Source organism: Osmerus mordax, chromosome 28 (genome assembly GCF_038355195.1).
Source record: "Osmerus mordax isolate fOsmMor3 chromosome 28, fOsmMor3.pri, whole genome shotgun sequence".
In the NCBI taxonomy this organism is placed as follows: Eukaryota; Metazoa; Chordata; class Actinopteri; order Osmeriformes; family Osmeridae; genus Osmerus; species Osmerus mordax.
In genome coordinates, this window is record NC_090077.1 from 1400107 (window position 1) to 1422650 (window position 22544).

At 47.5% G+C, this 22544-nt stretch overlaps 2 protein-coding genes across 3 annotated transcripts in view; one reads left to right on the top strand and one right to left on the bottom strand.

Moving 5' to 3' along the window:
* Positions 1-2426, top strand: part of cep120 (centrosomal protein 120) — an 11860-nt gene extending 9434 nt beyond the window's left edge. The window contains 3 exon segments of the mRNA XM_067231227.1: positions 1248-1393; positions 1514-1538; positions 1540-2426. Coding sequence (XP_067087328.1) covers positions 1248-1393; positions 1514-1538; positions 1540-1734 — 366 coding nt within the window. The 3' untranslated portion in view covers positions 1735-2426.
* A 9405-nt stretch (positions 2427-11831) lies between these two features.
* prdm6 (PR domain containing 6) overlaps positions 11832-22544 on the bottom strand; it is a 30669-nt gene continuing 19956 nt past the window's right edge. Inside the window, exons 5-8 of one of the 2 annotated variants that reach the window (XM_067231290.1) lie at positions 21895-22019; positions 17608-17953; positions 13855-14031; positions 11832-12132 (exon numbers count right to left, since the gene is read on the bottom strand). In XM_067231290.1, the coding sequence (XP_067087391.1) occupies positions 12018-12132; positions 13855-14031; positions 17608-17953; positions 21895-22019 (763 nt within the window). In that variant the 3' untranslated portion in view covers positions 11832-12017. Of the gene's footprint in view, positions 12133-13844; positions 14032-17607; positions 17954-21894; positions 22020-22544 lie in introns of both variants that reach the window. The other variant, XM_067231291.1, reaches the window with a different exon arrangement.

Consider the following 22544-nt stretch of genomic DNA (forward strand, 5'->3'; position numbering starts at 1 on the left):
TCTCTCTCTCTCTCTCTCTCTCTCTCTCTGTGTAGTCGGGGTGTGTTTAGTTTGCTCTACTATTTCACCTCTCAGATCAACACCTTGGCATTGTGTATAACCAGAGTGGGATCATAAAAATTCCTTTTGTCAGAGGCCCAGCCCTCCTGGCCTGGTCAGCCCCCACGGAGGAGCCAGACCAGTTCCTTTCTGGAGGTTCCAGTCTGGTCCTCCTGTTCTCCTCTTATCTCCATGTTATCACTGCGCCCCCCCCACCCCTCGTCTAGCCAGCAGATCCAGTTCATTCTGGTTGTTCTGTGGAGTTGTGATGGGTAAGAGGGCTGGGGCTGTGGGTGAGGCTGGGGTGTGAGGCTGGGGCTGTGGGTGAGGCTGGGGGTGTGAGGCTGGGGCGTGGGCTGGGGCTGTGGGTGAGGGCTGGGGCGTGAGGCAGGGGCTGTAGGTGAGGCTGGGCGTGAGGCTGGGGCTGTGGGTGAGGCTGGGGCTGTAGGTGAGGCTGGGGCGTGAGGCTGGGGCTGTGGGTGAGGCTGGGGCTGTAGGTGAGGCTGGGGCGTGAGGCTGGGGCTGTAGGTGAGGCTGGGGCTGTGGGTGAGGTTGGGGTGTGAGGCTGGGGCTGTGGGTGAGGCTGGAGCGTGAGGCTCCCCCTCACAGTTCCTGTCCAGGTCTCTGCTTGTTCTGCTTCTGGGGCTGGTCCTCAGCCGCTTCAAACGTTTCTCCCGGTTTGTTGATGTAGCAATTGCGGTTTCAACAAACATGTTCCAGGCTGCCTGGCTGGTCACCGAGCCCTGAGAGGGAGGGAGGTGTGTCAGCCTGTGGGCCGTGTGGAGGGGGGGCTGGTCTGGGTCTGGCTGGGTCCAGTCCTCCCTGTCAGATCCCACAGCTCTGAGGTGCAGCGGGTTGTTTTGACGACCAGCCGGTCAACGCGTTCCTCTGGACGGTTTTGGGTCTGCATGTCTCTGTTTCTCCATGAAGGACAGATGAACTCGGGTGTGTTGGTTTGTGTTCCTGAAGAGGGCTAACACCCCTCCCTCTCCTCCTGTGTGTGTGTGTGTGTGTGTGTGTGTGTGTGTGTGTGTGGTGTGTGTGTGTGTGTGTGTGTGTGTGTGTGTGTGTGTGTGTGTGTGTGTGTGTGTGTGTGTGTGTGTGTGTGTGTGTGTGTGTGTGTGTGTGTGTGTGTGTGTGTGTGTGTGTGTGTGTGTGTGTGTGTGTGTGTGTGTGTGTGTGTGTGTGTGTGTGTGTGTGTGTGTCAGAGGGAGCAGGAGAACGCGATGACACGGCTGAAGAAGCAACAGCAGGAGCTGGAGAGCATGAGGCTGCGCTACCTGGCAGCAGAGGAGAAGGAAGCTGTCAAAACAGACAAACAGGAACTGGACGACATCCGGAATCAACTGAACAGGTCAGACACACACACACACACTCAGAAACACAAACAAACACACACAAACTAACCCATTTCTAGGTTTCTATTTCCTTTACCAGTAACCATTCTTTTGTGCGTGTGTGTGCGTCTCTCCAGACTGAAGCTCCAGGAGGAGCGGAGGGCCGGGGTGGGGGGAGCCGGTCCCCGCCCCCGGGGGGGTCGTGTCCCTGAGCGAGGGGGCGGAGGAGCACCTGAGCCGCCTCCTGGAGGAGAGAGACACGCTGCTCCGCACCGGTGTGTACACACACGACGACCGCATCATCAGCGAGCTCAACCGGCAGATCCAGGACGCCATGGCGACGCGGCCCGCTCACTGACCCGGGGAGACAGGCGACCGAGAGGGAGAGGGGGCGTTTGCTGGTTGGTGGTTATCAGGCCTGGTAGGCAGCTGGTAACCCATGTGATCCTCATGGTGACCCAGTTAGTGGGCCTGGGAAAGGCATTTTTCTAACCAGACAGCTTCCATGGACCTGTAGGACTGTTTGTCATTGGATTTTCACTAACCAATAACCAGAGGCCGTGTCGACGAACGTATTACCATGTGGGGAGAACTGTCTAGGACCAATAGAGTCTTTCATTGGATTAGACCTGTGTTACGTATGTGGATAGGGATGTTGGGTTTTGAAGCTCAGCTTGGCAGTACTTGATATGTGTGAGTTTATTTTTATACGAGGCTCGCACTAATTATTTTTTGAAAGAAAAGTAGACGAAAGAAAATACCAAAATTATTATTTACCTCTTTCCATCCAGAATTACTGGTGTGGTAAACGAAAGACTTAAGAGTCATATTCCAGCACCCTGAGCCAAGGTTTGTTCTGTCAGTACTTGTAGAGGTTCCTGTGAACACAAGAGGGCGCCAGAGCATGGGAAAAGTCCTCAGTAACGCTCGCTATCTTTCCTTGTCATGCAGATCCAGCATTAGTGAGCCGCACTATTTATTTCTGACTGATGTGCATTTCTGCAAATGTGTATATTGATTTATTTGTGTTAAATAAATTATTTGGAGGTACTGTTGTGGTTTAGCATCAGTACTAGTTTTAAGGTGTCTTGTAGGCCTACATTCCTAAACACACTCAAATGATACTGTGTTGAAAGTTGAGATTTTTTTTTTTTCTCTCTTTTGTGGGGTTCAGTTATATTTGTCTTTGATCCAGAGTGCGAATTATACAATGATAACAAAACGTATGTTGTCCTTTGGCATTTAGTGGTATTATAATGGCAATTACACTGTATTGTAGAAAACAACTTTGCAGGAACCCCTGTGGCTCAGTGGCGTAAGCATGTGTACCATCGAGTCTACTGCCTAACACTACCCCTGGTTCAAATATCGCTCAAACCTATTGATAATTCATTGAACTGATATCAGTTAAGTAATATATATGTTATTTCCAAGTATATAGAAGGGGGGCCCAATTGATAATTAATTTAACTGATATTAATTAAGTAATATATATGTTATTTTCGTCCATCTGCAGGGCCTTCTCATAGTTCTTATTCTGCTTTACCTGAGTGATACACGATCAAATGATGGAGACGTCATGTGTTGGCGTCCTAAAACACAACCCTTAACTGTGTGTGTTACTTGAAAAGCTGCTCTCTCAATCATTTACATATACAGGAAACATTGTCGTTTACCTCTTTTGGGCCAAAAGAGGTCAACGTAATTCGAACCCTGGTATATCGCGATGTATGCAAACTCACCGGGAACCTTCTTGGTTTGGGATCTATGTCCTGTGAGAGGCATTGCCAAACTGCTGCGATGCCTATGGCAAATAACACCCAAAGAGTATTTAAATAGTTTAATCCATATTTAAAAAGGACACATATAATGAATCTATCTAGGTACAAATTACAGATTGGTGCCGGGCCGTAATCATGATATATATCCCCCCCCCCCAATATTAAAATCTGGTCTAAATTCATTAAATAAATACATCATTAAATAATTACTTAATTAAAATAGGAATTAAGTACATACATGTGTTATTAAATGTGTCATTTTATGTAAAATACATTACAAATTATTTCACTATTTAATTAAGTATTTCATGGTCCTGTAATACTGTGGACAATATTCAAATGAAATACCCTAAACAGCGCCCCCAGTCGATTGCATTTTCATGTCACAACGTGTTGCAGTGCTTCATGAACACCTGATTCAAATGAATGGTCGTTATCAAGCTCGGTGGAAGCCTGATAACCATTCATCTGGAGCTCCCCTGCAGATGGTTTGGTCCATATTAATTAAACACCTGGACTCTAAAGGGAGCTCATTTGTGTATGTCATGGTACAGAAAGGGGGGAAGAGCCTGTCCAGGTGGTCGGACACACAGCTGGCCTGCGTCTGGAGCAGCACCCAGGCAAACACGTACTTCAGAGCCTCGTTCCTCTTCCAGCTCTCCCTGGCAGAGACGGACGACAACACACAGGTCACAGAGAGAAAGAAGTCACTGGCACAAGGGGAATACAAGCACTCATAGATGAACACTAGTCTCGTATTTAGACCTATCTAGCCTTCCCCTACAAGCGCACCATTAGTACGTTGCTTTGTGGGCCTGACCCCCCCCCCCCCCCAGTAGCTGAGCAGGGTTCTCCCAGCCTGCGACATGGAGCAGTCTTTACCAGGGAGGAGGCCTCAGTCCTGGAGCCCTGGATGCTCCAGGCTGCTTCCTGCAGGTGGGTCACTGCCAGTACACAACACTGGGGAGCCAGGAGGGGCAGCTCAGGGGCAGGGAGGCCAGCTCGAAGCACGGGGGCAGCCACCCGGCCCCCCAGCAACAGAAGTACAACATATAACCTACTGTTTAAATTGATTACTCTGTTCAGAAGAGAAAGAGATCATAAAAAAAAAATAAGACTGAAAGCGACAGAGAAATATAGCTGACTATATCCGCGATGTTGCCCTGTTTGTTTTATTAGCTAGCTGCCGGGGTATATGCTACCTGCATTAGCTATCTAGCTAGCTCGCGTACTGTAAAATGTGTCTTTCACCCTGATTAAAATGCAGCCAAGAGCCAGAACTAGTGTGTATAGTAGATAAAATCCTGCTAGCCAGCGAATCTGAATTTTGCCTAATGTGTGTAAAAGTTGTATTTTGATCGATATTGCGAGTACGTAAACCCAAATCTGTCTTTGCCATGACGTTATACGAACTACAACTAACTTTAGAGAACTACAACTCTGCATTCATCTGTCTGACACGCCCCCGAGCGTGGTGCACTGTGGGAAGGCAAGCGATTGGCGTCGCTGTAATAGAAGTTCTTTGGCGTAGTGGACATGCACCAGAGAGCCACGTTGTGGTCCGGAAATTCTCATTCAAAAGTTTTTATCAATTCATCTTCCAACTGTGGCGGCATTCTGATGGTAGAGTAATATTTTGCGCTATGAGACTATCAGAAGTAGGCCTAGATGAATTGTAAACAGTTTGTTAGCATAACCAAATCTCAGTCATCTTGTGTCTCCAAGGCCATCGAGACAGGCTTTTTGCTGTGCGTGTGTGTATACCGTTCTTTGAGGCCTCTTTTATAAACAGGTTAACCACTGATGTCTCATTCAAAATTCAGTGTGAAAGTACAAACGTATCTGTCAGCAATTATCATTAACGTGAAAGTGTGTGGAAATTACATTTACAATCTGACCGATAGGTAGTATTGGTCATGTGATCTTATTGCCAATCAACGCAAACGATTGCCAGGTGTGTCTCAGTGTGGGTGATTGTGAGCAGTATCTATGCAATCTTAGATCAAGTTAAATTATTTCATGTGACATTACTTATGTACATGCAAGTCTTAAATGTATGATGCGCTTGTCGCATCAAACGTAGAGATGATTGATATAGATCACTTGTATGTACTTCCTAGAAAACAATGAATGTTAATTAAATGGTATTATGTTGTTCATTATTTTCTTCCCCGACATATCAGATTCTGCAGTCAACTGTGGGTGGGGAATCGATGTAGATGTTTCAAATCTTCCGGGGGGGGAGAAATGTAGATTCAGGTTCAGAATGTAACTGAACTAGAGCGAACTGAACCAGAGCGAAGCTTCACCCGACTCATCATTTGTCCCTCCCTCTGTGGCCTGATGTCGTCACGCAGGGAGTTTGTGGAACGAAGCTTCATCTGACTGCTCAACAAAAGCCGGTCCACACCCCTCCTCCTGTGGCTCCACCTCCTTTTCCTGAGACCCCCTCCTCCTTTTCCTGAGACCCCTCCTCCTGTGGCTCCACCTCCTTTCCCTGAGACCCCTCCTCTTTTCCATGTGGCCCCTCCCCCCTGGTCCAGTGGCTCCTCCCTCCTCCCCAAAATATGTCGAAAATTCGGCTGCCTCGCCAGCCGGCTAGCGGGGCACACAAAAATCAAATCTACAGAAATGTTTGTAAAAAGCCCCTGTTGTTGGCTTCCTGGACTGGATGACCTCTTGGATTATTGTTGGGAACCACCGGGGGGGGAGATTGCCCCCCCCCCTGCCTCGTGTAGCCGGGGCGGCTCCAGACAACCGTGGGTGACGATTCAACCCGACCGTGGGTGAGATTCGAACCGGCGATGTGTGAACTCCAAGTACCCAGTGACTCGTCTTTGTTCATGCCCTTTAACCGCCACACCACGGAAGCCCTTCGCAGAGAAGTACTTTTTCCGGGCGTTCTTGACATGCATTTCAATGCCAATCTTTGCTTTAAAATTTGGCACTGGGAATCAACCTTTCGGTTTCAAGGCAGCCGATCTCCTCACTGAGCCATCCAGGCTATAACAGACCTTTTCTCCGTGTGTTTTTCAAGTGCCTCTTCCAATCTGTGCTTTAAAATTTGGCAAATGCTGCAGCTTGGCTTCGAACCATCAACCTCTTGTTTGTAAGGCTGCATCCCTCACCTGTGAGCCATTGGGACAGTTAAGACATTGACACTCCTCTTGGGTATTTCACTGGAAGACTAGCACATTGAGTTCAATTAAAACTCACATGTGGGTGGGGATTGGACTAGCCATGTCACAACTCCCATCTAGCCAATGACTCATAATGACTCATAATGACCACTAACTCCCTGTGGCGATAACAGACCTTTTCTCCGGGTGTTCTCCAAGTGCCTCTTCCAATCTGTGCCTCTTCCAATCTGTGCCTCTTCCAATCTGTGCTTTAAAATTTGGCAACAGCTGTAGCTTCGAACCATCAACCTCTTGCTTGTAAGGCTGCGTCCCTCACCTGTGAGCCATTGTGCCTGGTAGGATATCCATACTGTTCTTGGGTAGTTGCCTCTGCGAATCTGTTCAAGATCTGAAAAAACTGACAGTTGCCTGGAATCAAACCATCAACCTCTTGTTTGCGAGACAGCGTCCCACATCTACGAGCCATTGGGACTGATAGGATATGATCCCCGCTCTTGGGTACTTGCCTCTGCAAAGCTGTTCTGGATTTTAAAAGCTGACAGTAGCCTGGAATCAAACCTTCAACCTCTTGTTTACAAGACCATGTCCCTCATCTATGAGCCAATGGGACTGGTAGGACATGGAACAGCTCTTGGGTACTTGCCTCTGCGAATCAGAAATAAGATGCCACTGGGGGGCACCACAGTAAAAGGAGGCACCCCCTCCCCCCTCCAGATCTGCGGCCACCCCCCTTTATTTCAGATTTGCCCCCCGGGCCTGCGGCACCCCCCCCCCCCCCCCCCTTATTTCTGTGGCGCCCCCTACTGAGTCAGAGGGAGAACAAACATTCTGCTCTCAATGTAATCACAACAGAGGGTTCCAAGCGTCAACAAATGCAAAACTGAACTTATTGCTCATTTAACATTGTGATAAAAAAGAGATTTAATCATAACTGTATGAGAGTATAAGAATTCCACAAGGGTTGTCTGATAGAGTAGCCTATACATACTGCAGAGTACGTGTTTTCTTGTCTCTGTGATGAGCTCTGTCTGTTGACCTGGAGGTGGCCAGGACTGATAGCTTACACATGTAATCACATGTAGTACATGCTCTTACACGCCTTGCACACGCCTGCAAGTGTGTGCTCCCTGGCGATCTGACGGTAGAAAGTGGAGGGTGGATGGGCTGTGTGTGTGTGTGTGTGTGTGTGAGAGAGAGCCTCTGTGAGTGTGTGTTGACGTCTCGACTCTTGAGGCTGACAGTGTGCAGGCACGTCCAGCTCATCCATCTGCAGGCAGGAGGAGAGGAGAGGAGGAAGGGACAAAAGAGAAGGAGAGGAAGGAAAGGGACAAGCGAGAAGACGAGAGGAGAAAGAAAAGAGTGGGAAAAGAGGGAAGGAGGAGTGGAGGATTCTCGATTTCCTCGTTCAGCCTGTGAAGTTGGGGAACGGGCGTAGCGTCCGTGTGTCCGGAGGGGGTTGGGTGAGCCTCTTGTCTGTAAAACCTGCTCTGGCTGATAGTGACATACGGCTTGTTTAAACACTCTCTATCCCTCTCAGCCCATCACCCCCCGTTCTGACAGCTGTTCCGTGGACAGGTCGTCAGCCACAGCTTACACAGCTGATAGAGAGACCTGCTATCAGCCTGGTTACTGAGCCCCTCTCTCCAGACCTCTCGTCTGGGCTTTCCTCTGCTTAGGTCTGGCCTGACTGGGCCATGTGACACTGGGCTCTTTTCTTGAGGCTTCCACAGGCAGGAAAGACAGTCTGTCAAGTCAAGGCCAAAGGTGAAATTAGACCATAAATTAATCTGACCTACTGAATTACCTGAGTTGAGTAGGTTAAGATGGATTTGAAGGAGCTTAGATTCCTTAATACTGAGCAACCTCATCATTAACCCTGCAACCTATAGCCTTGCTCTGCAACTGCATCCGGCATAAAGTAAGAATAGCATGGAACACACATAACACGTATATATAGAGAAAAAAAAACCTATAATCCTGGTAGCTTCACACACTCTGTGTTGACTTAAAAAGTTGTTTAGATTCTTGTGTTGTTGGTTTGTAGGTTATTATCTCGTGTTAAGGAGATGTGGGAAAGTTCCTGTGCCCTCTCTCATCTGGCTGCTATGTGATCCCATGTGAACAATCATGCGAACCCAATACACACACACACACAACTACAAATTCTACACAAACATACATGTAGACTTACACTGACGAAAATATCAAGTGCTAAGACACATTTGTCAAGTTAGCGTAATAAACTTTGTATTTGAACAAGGTCAAGAGAGAACTCGAATTTCTCACAGACTTTTTCCCTGCGTTGTATGTTTCCAATTAGTTCTTTTTTTTCTGGAGAAGTTAGAAAAACTCAAGCTTGATCACTAATTGCTTTTGAAAGTGTGACCCCGAGTCTGCTTAATATTTTCCCGAACAGGAAATTCCATGAAAAGCAAACCGTTACAGTCTAAAGTCCCTGGGCCGCTTTCACATGTACAACTTTACAAAATAATACTTCTTGTGTGATCATTTGTTTAGCCTCTGGGTAGAACTGCGTTTCACAGGTCCCAGTTCCCATGGCAAAGTGAGTTGATTGATGTTTGAATTTTAACTGTATTTGCTTAACAAATTCATCAAATTCCCTTGAGAATAATTTGTTTAAATCACTTCTAAAGCTGACTACATTGTTTCTATTCTCTGACCACTAGCTGCTAAGCATGTGAAGAAAGGTGGTTCAATATTTTCTTAATGGAGTTCAAGGTATTGTGGTAATTGTTCTAACCTTCAGATGTGCTTGAAGTGGGAGGGCTAATACAATTATTAGTTCTAAATGGTCACAGCTGTTTTTGTTTCCATGTGACTCACTCCCAGTAAAATATAACAGTCTACTCTCAACAAAAGTGATTATCAATGGATGGGAAGAAATGTGGAAGATTGTAGCTTAGGCCTACAGAAAGAAGCCAGGCCTCTTTCAGACATAAAGGCATGACAATTCCATTTATCTCAATTAATGTCGCAATCATCTTCGACTTTAGAAAGCAAACAGATAGACTAAACCCAGTGCCACACTGACAAACATGAGGCTATTTCTCAACGTCAAGTGGAAATTGGCAGAACATTAGTCCTTGACTAACTAGAATTACAGGCCAGCAGAAAAGGATTGAGATTTCTCCCTGTCCCACCTACGACAAGCTAGAGGGGTCATTTCACCAGTAGGCCTATGGTATCAAGAGAAGATTTTCTATTCCCTTAAAAGACCTTAACGTAAATATTGATATATGTCCACCAAACGAAACAAGCATAGGCCTAGGCCTACCGTTACAGCCAAAATAAACATTTTATATCATTTGGAAATGTTCTGTGTGAGTGGTATGAGCACCATGGGAGACTGAGGGCAGCTCCAGACTAAATCAGTCATGTGAAAGACTCCCTTGAAGTGAGACGGTGGTTTTAGACCCCTGCCCGGCCAGCACCCAAACGGGGAGAGAAAGTGAGAATGTGTGTATGTGAGTGTGGTAATGGTGGGGGGGGGGGGTTGAAGGGTAGATATGCCGATAGGTTTATTGAAGAGGCTGCTTTGTGCTGGTGTTTGGACCGGGGGCGCCGGAGCTGACGGAGAGAAGCTACGGCTGAGAGCTGATGGGACTATATAATAAATCAGCGAAGGGGCGTGCGCACGGAGTTCACGTTCCCCGGGTCAGATCCATAACCCCTTGACAGCTGCCTGCACGGCAAGACCAGCGGTGCCGGGGGACCTGACCTCACAGACACCCAGCGGAGAGGCCGGCGGCGGGCAGGGAGCGCGCCCCGCGATCCCCCCTGGACACACCGATACATCACCGCCTGCGAAGATGAATTTGGGCATCTCCAGGACAAAGCCGGGTTACAGTCTGGTCAGTCCCTGCGTCTGAAACGCACATAAGCTATAGGCGGGTCTATCTCTGACACAGCCAGGGACATTTTCTAAAACCAGTGACTGAAAAATACGTTATCTGATCATTGACGGTTTACATTGAGACACCTGGTTTTTAACGCGTAATTTTTCAAGCCCGGGGTAGGGTCAATGGGCTATATACGGAGCAAGAAATAAACGATAAATACATGTTTTCGTGTAAACGTGTTCTGTTTCTTGACATTGTAAATTTATACCAAATATACGTTTTCGAGCATCAACAGAAATAAACTGCAGCATTTTTATCAGGACAATTATTGATAATCATCAAAACTTCTGCTTTATTTCCTATGGAAGTTGGAACAATGTTTTGGTTTAGACCCATATTTATTAAAAAAAGGCAAAATGCTGAAACCATGCAAACAGGAGTCCAAATGTTGACAAGTCAGAGTCTAAATACAATTTTCCAGAAGTTTCTGACTGTCATGTACCGGAGAGCTGATGATTATCATACACATGGTGCTGCTCTTTGTCCGAGTGAAATGGCTTTGCTTATTTCACCTCACATCTTTAGGTCCATATTATAAAAAATCCATTGTATTATATGTACAGCATAGGATCATACATTCTGAATGAACAGCATTTTGATAGACATATAGATTTGGTTTTGTAGATTTGCATCCAACGTGTTTGATACTGTAGAGTTTTACAGTGATCAGTTTTAAAGCTTTGACTTTAGGCACCAACCAAATGTGGATGTTTCTGTGCTTCCCCTCACCAGTTAGAAGTGTATCGTTGCAACGCTATATACATCTACGATTGTATGAGAGTGAATGGAAACCTGTGAAATGAAAACAGCAAAACAACCACAAGAACAAGGGAGAAAATAAAAATATTTTAAAGCTTCATGGAGTGATGTCACAATGAAACAGAATCATTGAGATATACATTTGCCTGTGGGGAAATAGACCTCTCACAGCTGATATGTTGACATCAAAGACAAAAAACAATAAGATTTTATTGAATCTAAAATCAATTTTGTCCTGAAAAATGTCTTAAAAGCCATAAAAAATGGCTGGATGGAAAAATATCCATGAGCACAGTTTTCCAAACTAAACTGGAAAATTAAATAATTATAATCAAAGTGCCCGAGCATGAGAGCCATAGAAGGAGATAAATATAATTTAGATTTTTTTTCTTTTTTTTTTTTTTTTTTTTTACAATTCCCTACTGGTGGATAGTTTCTTCTTTAGTTTTAGTGTCAAAGACATGACAGCCCTCTCCTAAACCCTAAAACCGCTCATCTGGTGCAATGTAGTACAAAGTTGTTCATCCACAACAGAGATCTGTCTGTCCCTCTCCTCCCTCCTATCCTCTCCTCCCTCCTATCCTCTCCTCCCTCCTCCTCCTCTCCTCACTCCTCCTCTCTCCTCTCCCAGACAGTCCTCTTCCCTTTGGTATCAGGTTACAAACAACGAGAAACAGAGACGTCAGACTACAGACAGAGGAACATTTTTGGTATTTCAGGGTTCGTTTTTGGTCGTCTTTCTTCTGCAGCGCTCTCAGGGCCACGACTTCCCCAGTCATAAATAAATAACCCCTTCCCCCCTCATCATTCAGCACCACCCCCCACCCCCCCTCCCCCCCCGCCCCCTCCTGTCCCATTCCCATCCTGGTCCTGTTCTTCGCCAGGATCAATGTCTCTGAACATCTTACTTATTTTATTACTGCTTTTGGTTTTCTGTTGCTGATTGGGGGGGGTTCTCAGAGGAAATCTTTGGTTTTGCTTAAGTGTCCGTGACATTTAATCATGATTTTCCTTGCAGTTTAATTCCGGACAGTCAATCAGCTAATCCACCTCGATTGATTCGCTGCTCTCGTTGATGGGCTTGCACTCGTTGGGCATCCGCTGATGTCTGCTCAGCTGGGTCGCCTGTGTGAAGCTTCTGTCACAGCGCTCGCACCTGGACACACACACACACACAAGACACAAGGCTTAGATCGAGACTGTACACACACACACACACACACACAGCTCTTAGATCGCACCTGATCACACAACAGCACACAGGGCTAAGAGAGCGAGGGCAGGGTAGGTAGCTCGCTGCTCGTCACCTCATCTCTGCTTGGCCTAATGACCAGCGACACTCCAAAGTGGCGTGACTCCTGAAGGGGCAGGGGGCTGTAATTGGAGTCTGTTCCCTAGGCTGTGAGGGTGATGCTGGGGGAAGGCCTGAGCGCCTCCCTGCTTCTGGACCTGTCAATACTCCACCCCCCCCCCTCCACCCCCCCCCCGGCCCAGCCCGGCTTGATAAGGCGAGCATCTCTGTCACTTCCAATAGACAGAGAACAAAAAGAGATTTTCAGTGGGCCAGCCATCACAAAAAAAGGGGTCCTGTCTCTCCGAGTGTTGTGCTTAGCGGCCCAGAAAGCACTGCTGACACCATGCCAGGTAGAGATGGGGGGGGGCTGCTAATTCACTTGACTGCTGGGGTTATAGGTGGGGGGCTGTGTTGCCTCCCCTCCCTCCTGCTTGTCTGTGTTGTCAGTTACCTCTCTGTGTCAGTACATGATTACATGTCTGTACCCAGGTCAGTTTATCCAACTCTGCGCAGCCGGGAGTTTAATGTGTCTTAATGGGGCAGGTTAAACTGAGGGGAGACACAAGTTGGAAGAGCCCACGTGAAACAAAAACACGAGTCAAACTACCCACAGGACAGAAAAGATGCAGACCACAACACTATTCTCCTTTAGCGATGTTTCACAAGGCAGAGAGAGAGAAAGAGAAAAAAAGATTTCAGCATTCTGTCTTTGACAAACGGAAAATGCCAGCTCTAATCTGTCAAGCATATCAGCTCAATGGGAATAACTCGGAGGCTATTGATTGGCTAGTGATTTTGGCGGTGTATTCATTAATGTGTGAGTGTGTCTCTTTCTCCGAGGAGGCTCTGAAGTGCTGATGACACGCTGGAACACCGGGCATGCTGGGATATCTCTGATCGCTGATTAGATGGATGATTTGTTACTGGATTACTGTGGCTCCTTCCAGACATCTTTTATCACCTCCACCCTCTCTCTTTCCCTCCCTCCCTCCCTCCTCCTTTCTCTCCCCTCTCTGCTGACCCTACAAGTGTGGGGTGGGGTAGGCGGAGGGGGGAGGCGTCTATTGTCCGTGTTGATGGGGTGACAGCCAGGGCCACAGCAGGGGTCAATCTCATCCTTGTGTCTCTCCTTGAAGTCAGGTCTCAGATCTAATGAAGTATCAGGGCCCGTGGCCCCAGGACCTCCCTGCAGACTGGCAGCGCTGGTAAAAGACATGATGACATGCTGCACGCATTTAAATTGATGTTGTGACGATCGTTAACTCGGCGGCATGGTCCTGACTGACACACGGGCCGGCCCGGGCGCAGCGTGGCCTAGTGTGAACACAGACAGCAGTAGCTGTGGTCTATCACGGCTGGGATGGCTTCTCCCAGGTGTGTGCGAGTGCGGACGTGCTTGTCGGGTTGGGGAAACGTAAAAGAAATGACGTTGAAAAAAAGCTCAAAAGTATTTTTTAACCGGAACATTCCAAACAGTTTTCCCCGTGGTGCTGTGGCGGTGGTGCTGGTGCGTCTAGCTACAGGCTGGCTGCAGCCTCTCTCTGTGATGGAGGGGAGGAAGTGGAGGTACTCACTGTTACTTACTTGAAAGGCTTCTCCCCGGTGTGAGTGCGGATGTGGTTGTTGAGCGTGGTGGCGCCGGCGAACGCCCGGCCGCAGTAGCCGCACTTGAACGGCCGGTCGCTGGAGTGTGTGACCACGTGGTTACGGAGCTCCGAAGGCTGGGAGAAGGACTGGGAACAGTGGCCGCACTGGTACGGTCTGCGGAGACACACACACACACGCATGTGCACACACACACACACACACGTGTACACACACACAAAGGGTAGAAGGAGTTAGAGGTCTGTAAACACACACACACACACACACACAAACAGGTCAGAGGGAAACGGACACTGCACTCCCGTTGCTATGGCAGCATGACCCTCATCAACAATGTGTGCCTAGTTCATGACTTGGCCATCTATCATTGTGTGCGCGCGCGCGCGTGTGTGTGTGTGTGTGAAGGTAAGATAAGATCCACATAGACAATCAGTGTGTATTTATATATAATGCAGGTGTGTGCATATATGTTTGTGATAGAGATTGTGAGAAAGAGACTTGAGAAAGTGTCTACTGTACATGTGTTTGTGTAACTATGTGTGTGTGTGTGTGTGTGTGTGTTAGAGTCAGGAGACAGTCCCAGCTGGGCCTCAGTTGGATGCTTCCCTGTTAAGCAGCCAAACTGAAGACAGAGCATTGTGGCTGAGCAGGGAAGCACTGCTTCAGAATGATCACACTAATGACTGTTCAACTGTTCCATCAATCACACAGAGCCTTCAGAGAGAGGGGGCTCCAGGGAGCACACGCACACACACACACACACGCACTCACACACACACACGCACACACACACACACAAACACACTCACACACACACACGCACACACACACGCACTCACACACACACACGCACTCACACACACACACACACACAAATTACTCCAAATTACACAAATGACTCCACTTAATAAAAGACAATAACAATCCCATCAGTGAGGGATGTTTCTGCTCTCAGAGAAACTTAAAGAACAGAAACACACAGAGGAGGAGAGGAGGAGCAGGCTCTCCTGTTCACACACACGCACGCACACACACACACACACACACCCACACACACACACAGGTAAGGGAGAGAGACTGGTCCATGATCCCTCCTCACAGGGGCTTGGCTGTTTGGGTAAAATAAACGAAACACAAAAACAATAATGAAGCAAAACAGAAGAAGAAGGACGAAAAAAATAAGGAAGTAAAAACAGAAGAAAGTGTAATAAAATCGAAAAATTCTCACTCCCAGTTTTCCAACGGGAGCATCGGTGGTGTGGGGGCAGGGCTCATCTATCACCCAGGTCTATAAGGCCGGCCGGGTGACTAAGACCACTACTTACTTGGAGGTTTTTCTGTGCAGAGCCGCATTGATTGGGAGCTGCAGGAGGTGATAAATGTGTGGATATTATTTATTAGGCCGTCGCAGGCTGATTAATGCCTGGTTATTGTTTATTAGCTACAGAGCTTGAGAGAGAAAGAGAGAGTCCTGTAGATAAACACCTCCATCACACACACACACACACACACACACACTGTGTAGTACACACACACATAAACACAAACAAACGGTAGTGCTCTAGGACAGTGAGTCTCCATACATTACACCTCTCTCTCACACACGGAATACTGAAATTTCAACTTCATTTATGTTGTATTGTATAATTGACCCGATCACACTCTTTTGTTTCAATAAACATCAAACTATTTATTCACTGCAGTCAAAGCTGCTGAGAGTTATTACTGAATTGTTAGTAGACATACTAATGTTCATACTTCATGAAACAAACAGGCAGAGAACAGGGCTCTCTTTGTCTGAAAGGAGAAGGCTTCTGGGACGTTCCACAGATAAATCACTGGTTTGACCACGTCAATACAGAGCCAATGATCCGCAGAATCCCTCCCAGCGACATATTTACACCGCGCTCTCAGAAGCCTCCACCCCAGCACATCGACCACACTATTAAAATCTAGTGTTGAGATAATGCCCCACTCACGGGCCAATCACAGCAATCATAAAAGGGCGGGACAGCGGCTGAAAGCCAATGGGTGCGTGTGGATCTCAGTAGGAGATCTCCACACTCGGCCTGTGGAGTTCTGGGATGTTGATGAAACAGCTCGACGGCGCTGGAATACCCAACTCCCACAGGTCGACACCTCGCATCAAACACGTCCATCTAAAGACACCCAAACTACGAGGCGTTCAGGTGTGTTTAGGAGTGTGCATGGGCCTCCGTTTGGACACAACCCAGCGGTCATACAGGACACACTAAGGCCTGATGGCATTAACAGTATTATTCAAGTATGGAAGTGTTCATTACTGGGGTAGAAGACAGTCTGTGCTACCCACGACCACTGCGGACCCTCCTGCCCCCCTCACACAGGTCATCCCTGTCGCCCTGGAAACATAGAAACACAACTTGAGCCCCCCCTGGTTTCCCCCGCCCCACATTCAGTCTGACTCATAACAAACATGGCTCCCATTTCTTGGTAAACCTAAGACAGGGATATCCAGTGTCTGTATTTGCTGTTCTGCGAAATTATGTAATGTTACACAGCGAAGATATTTCTGATGTCTAGGGAAAGTTCAAAGTCATACAGTGAGTAGTTTAAAACCAGCTTGTCTTTAGCTGTGTGAAAGTCATCTGGATCAACTCCGAAAACGTGAATAGTTAACGGACACAGAATGAAAAGAAAAAAGCATTCCGGGCGTCCTGGCGTGATCGACTGTCCTATCACAAGGAGGTTTCTTCAAAGCTGACAGACATGTTTGAAGTGACTGGGGGAGGAGGGGGGAAAACGAAGGAAAACGTCCCTCCTTTGTGGAGGAGAAACCCAGCACATACAGTCAGCAAATACAGACGATCCCAAAGGATTTTTTTCAGCGCTGAGTTACAATCGTAATTCATCTTCGCCCAAATGTACATATAAACTAAACATCAATAAATATGTATAAGGCCCAGTGCAGTAAAGCAGGGGCAGTGAGGGGCTTTTTAAACAGATGCATCGGGTCATTTACCAGGCAGGGAGCTGGAGCTTCCACACACCCCGATTCCCTTGTTCAGCTAAATTTTATCTGCACCCCAGGGTCATAAAGTTGAGTATTGACAAGCACTCACATTGACTCCAACTCCGGGGTATCCAGGCCACATTTTTCTTCAGTATGAATATTAGTTTATTGAATAAGTGGCATCTGTTTTCCTGTGTGTCACCGTTGGCCTAGGTATTTCTCCCTGACATCTCAAGCTGATTTATAGGCCTGTATGCTCTGAGGAAAAATAGAGCTAAGCAAAAATTTCCAATACATCCCCCCCACGCCGTATTTAATTAAGTTGGGAGATGTTGCACACTGGGTTTGAACCCTGGGAACAGAAAGACCCAAGACACAGAGAGAGAGGAAGAAAGAGATACAATAATGACAGAGAGGGAGGGAGAGGGGGAGAGAGAGAGAGAGAGAGAGAGAGAGAGAGAGAGAGAGAGAGAGAGAGAGAGAGAGAGAGAGAGAGAGAGAGAGAGAGAGAGAGAGAGAGGGAGAGGGAGAGGGAGAGGGAGAGGGAGAGAGAGAGAGAGAGAGAGAGAGAGAGAGAGAGAGGAGAGAGGGAGAGAGGGAGAGGGAGTTATGTAGCAGGAGTGGCGTTATTTCAGTTATTCAGGTGTTGAGCACAGTAAAGTAAGAGTAGAGCACAGCATAGCACAGTCCAACAGAGGGACAACGCTTGCCAGGAACAGATATCCACTCGGGCCTCGTACCTGTCGGGGTTCTGCGTGCAGACGTGCATCTGCAGCAGGATCCTCTGGGTGAACGTCTTGAAGCACTGGCCGCACTTCCACAGGTGCCAGTCGCTGAACTCGGTGCTGAGCTGGGAGGTGGACGTGGGGCTGGCCAGGACGCGCTGGTTCTTGGAGCCCAGCTGTCCGAAGCCGCCGGGGTCGGCGTGGCCGGCCTTGTCCATCATGGAGAAGCCGCGGGAGGCGCAGGGGGAGTGGGGGAACACCATGGAGCGCAGGAGGGACGGAGGGGGCTTGCTGGTCTTGCTGAAGGGCTGCAGGTTCTCCTGTCTAGACATGGCCTCCATCACACTGGCAGGCACGTTTACTGGAGGGGAGATGGAAGAATCTCAGGATGTTTGCCGTGACCAAAAACATTCATCTTTACTAACTAATTTTTTACTTACAAAAATCTCAAAATAACAAACAAAACGAATGCAATGAAAAGACTAAACAAACATTTTCTCAACATTGCACTTTTACACTGCGACACACAGAAGACAAAAATATATATTAAGACATATCATATTGTTCATGGGTTCATTTTTCTTCTTGGTTGCTTAATACCTTTGCACAGTACTGTATTTCATTGGTACTTCTATCTAAATATGGTGGCTGCGATCTCTTTCATCACCACAGAAATCAGACACTGCAGACAGGAGAACTAAATTTTGACGCTGGAACATTTCGGAAATTGACGTGAGTTTGAAGTTGTTGGGCTGAATGTTTGACAAACGTGACCAGCTACATGTTTTAGTTCATGTCAGGATGGATGTTTACTTAATAAAGAAAACCAAGCTCACGAAAAGTCGTTGCCAATGTACAGTACTTAACCCAGACATTTGCTTGATGTCGACTGAACTGTACACATCATAATTGCAGCCCATCCTTCATCATTTCACCTCTGTCAGAGCCAACAGGCTGGATTGATCTGCAACTAATATGATGTGGAGATAATGATGCCATTTGTAAGTTCCCCCAGGGTACATATTGACGTATGCATTATAACTCTCTTGCAAATGCTCCATTCGTTGAGCTACAAACATTATGTAAACAAACATTTGTCAATATTGTTTTGGCCCAATGGAAGATACATCATTCAAATGTAGGAATTATGCATGTTTATTTCAATGAAACAGTGCAGTGAAAGCTTTCTTCATAGTTGAGATGAAGAAAGCACGAGTGTTGTTAAGTAAGTCTCAAGTCTTTATTGAAACATACTGTCACATACAAAACTCCTTCTTTCTTTTGCTCTCTCTCTCTCTCTCTCTCTCTCTCTCTCTCTCTCTCTCTCTCTCTCTCTCTCTCTCTCTCTCTCTCTCTCTCTCTCTCTCTCCCTCATCACCCTCTCTCTCATCCTCATTCCCCCTCCATCTCTCCCTCCCTCCCTCTCTCCATCTCTCCCTCCCTCCCTCTCTCCATCCATCCATCCATCCATCTCTCCCTCCCTCTCTCCCTCCCTCCCTCCATCCATCCATCTCTCCCTCCCTCTCTCCCTCCATCCATCTCTCCCTCCCTCTCTCCATCTCTGTCAGAGACCAGCAGACCTGCAGACCCTCTCTGAGTTTTGAGCAGAAACATCTTCATGCGGCAGCCTCTCCTTGTTGTTATAAGAAACACATGATGCTCCCCGACGTTCTCAAGAACGGCCCCGAGCAGCCCGGGCCGCGATAACTCATCCACGACCAACCACATCCCACATTCCTGCTATTGCAACATGCTGTGTACAAAAACACAGATTTAGCAGGCGGTAACGTGAGACATGTGAGACTAAGGCTGGCTCTTTCTCTTCTCATGAAGACAACAGGGATGTAGAGTAATCAAAAGGAAATTCTGTATTTCTGGGCAGAGTTTGGACAGAGCACGCTGCGGATCATCACGAGGAGCGAGTCGGATTCAAAGGAACTTGTGTAAATGTATGACAACAACGTTCGAGAGATCAACCAATCTAAGCCTCCAGCAGCATCATCGACCAATTATAAAAGCCAGACTCTGTGTACTTAACCAATTGCAGCTAAGCTTCCATTCTCCACCCTTCTTGCCAAGCCCCTGCCCCTCCTCCCCAGACATACATTTAGTCATTTAGCAGACACGCTTATCCAGAGCGACTTACAGTAAGTACAGGGACATTCCCCCCAAGGCAAGTAGGGTAAAGTGCCTTGCCCAAGGACACAATGTAATTTGGCACGTCAGGGAATCAAACCAGCAACCTTCTGATTAATAGCCCGATTCCCTAACCGCTCAGCCATCTGACATGAGTGGAGAACACAGAAAAGGTGATGGGTTTAGGCAAGATGGAGGAAGTGCATCTTCTACCTACATGCCTTTTCTGGGCTGCAGGGCAGTTCTCCTGTGTTTCAGTGAGTCTGGGTTTCACTAACAAACAGAACCATGCAAGACCTCAGAGCGCTGATGGGGCCTCTGAACAACCAGGCTATCACGCTCGCCATCCTCCCTCTCGTCGTTCTCCTCTCTGCCACGTTGTCTACGGTTACGATACTGTATCTATCAAAGTTCTACTGTACTCTACTCTGAAAAACAGTTTATATGAAAAAAGGCACTTGTCTAAACAGGGAGTCCGACTGGACTAGAGTAATAAAATGTAGAACATGTAAACACAGAGCTGTCAGGGCCTGTGGCTGGGCCAAGACCTCCCTGGCCTGGGACTACATCACAACACTCAAGACCCAGCCAGGACAGAGGCAGTGTAGAGGCAGGACAGAGGCAGTATAGAGTCAAGACAGAGGCAGTGTAGAGGCAGTATAGAGTCAAGACAGAGGCAGTGTAGAGTCAGGACAGAGGCAGTGTAGAGTCAGGACAGAGGCAGTGTAGAGCCAGGACAGAGGCAGTGTAGAGTCAGGACAGAGGCAGTGTAGAGGCAGTATAGAGTCAAGACAGAGGCAGTGTAGAGTCAGGACAGAGGCAGTATAGAGTCAAGACAGAGGCAGTGTAGAGTCAGTATAGTCAGGACAGAGGCAGTGTAGAGTCAGGACAGAGGCAGTGTAGAGCCAGGACAGAGGCAGTATAGAGTCAGGACAGAGGCAGTGTAGAGTCTGGACAGAGGCAGTGTAGAGGCAGTATAGAGTCAAGACAGAGGCAGTGTAGAGTCAGGACAGAGGCAGTGTAGAGGCAGTATAGAGTCAGGACAGAGACAGTGTAGTCAGGACAGAGGCATTACAGAGTCAGGACAGAGTCAGGACCCAGCCAGTACAGAGTCAGGACAGAGCCAGTACAGAGGCAGTATAGTCAGGAGCCAGCCAGGACAAATGCTCTGAAAGGCTGTTCTCATGGCTGGGATGGGAGGACAGGGGAACAAACACCAGGAGGACGAAAGGCCAGAGAGACCATGAGAGAGGAGGGCAGGAACACGAATACAAGCTGGAGAGACCATGAGAGAGGAGGGCAGGAACACGAGTACAAGCCGGAGGTGTTGAAAACCTCAAGCTGCTTGGTACCTTATAGGGACCAGAGGCTAAAGACCAACATCACGTCATCAGTTTGATGTTTCTATGTTTAACGTCCCGCAAAGTGAAAAAGAGAATTTCTCTCCCACTTTTAACTGGCCATGGTTGTCGGTACCAGACATATAAATCACGCAGAGGTGACGTAAAGAGACGAATATTTACACCCGTTATTACTGTGGCTGAGGTGCCACACTGCCGTAGAAATATTTACCCTCAAATCCAAATGACTGCTTTTTCCTAGCAGGCTGCTACATGGAGGACATATGTCTGACAGTTCTGTTTTATTGGCTTGTGTCGGGCTCCGCCACACAGTAAACTCTATGCTGCCTTTTAGGTGTGTGACATTTTATGGAAGCCATCCTTGAGCAGGCTTAGTCACGAGAGATTCCAAACCTCTGCAACCCAGGCAAATCACTCCGGTGTAGTATTATGACAGCAGTCATGTTTGTCTGGCTGGACGTCTATCTGCTTACTCCTTCGGACAGTTGAAATTAAATCGCACCAGCCACCTGCCAACTCAAGGGCCCGAGACAGTAAGCGTTACTTGCCCTGAGGCAGTAAGTACATTGAATAAATGTGTGTGTGCTTTATGCATAACAAGCGTTTCCGATGCAGTGTAAGTGAGACAGATCTACGAATGAAACAAATTACATGAACAACGGAAAGGAACATGGCTTCGCTTATATGTTTAGAGAACGAGAGGTCCGTGTCAGTCAGTAGCAGGAGGAGAGAAAAGACAGAAAAGAGAGAAAAGAGAGAAGGGAAGAGAAGAAGAGGAGAGGGAAAAAAAAGAGCAGTTTCTTACGGTTCTCGTCCTGGGCGATGCACTGGAGTGGGATGCCAAAGAAGGAGGTGTAGCTGTCGTTGTACCAAACCAGCAGCTCTGTTCCCCGGGGGATGTCCATGCAGGCACGGTAGAATATACAGGACCTGGACAGCACACACAGCACAACCAGGGAGTCAGGTGGCTGAGCGGTTAGGGAATCGGGCTAGTAATCAGAAGGTTTGCCGGTTCGATTCTCGTCTGTGCGAAATGACGTTGTGTCCTTGGGCAAGGCACTCTACTTGCCTCAGGGGAAATGTCCCTGTACTTACTGTAAGTCGCTCTGGATAAGAGCGTCTGCTAAATGACTAAATGTAAATGTAACCACCACGCGCTTAATGCGAGCACGCAAGCATATTCGCTAAAGCCAGACGGCCGTCTTTGATCACATCGCGGAACTCCGTCACAATAGACATTCTCGTTTTCACCACCACAAAAAGAACACAACATTTGCCAGATCAAATAGGAATGTCATGGTTGTCAATGTCATATCATGTTTGTGGCAATCAGTAATTTAACCTACCAGTTATATTCATGTTGTCAAGATTTAAAAGTGGAAAAAGTGGTCGCTAGTAAACAAAACTTGAGTAACGCGCACAGCATGTTATAGAACAGGCCCACCCATATCCTAT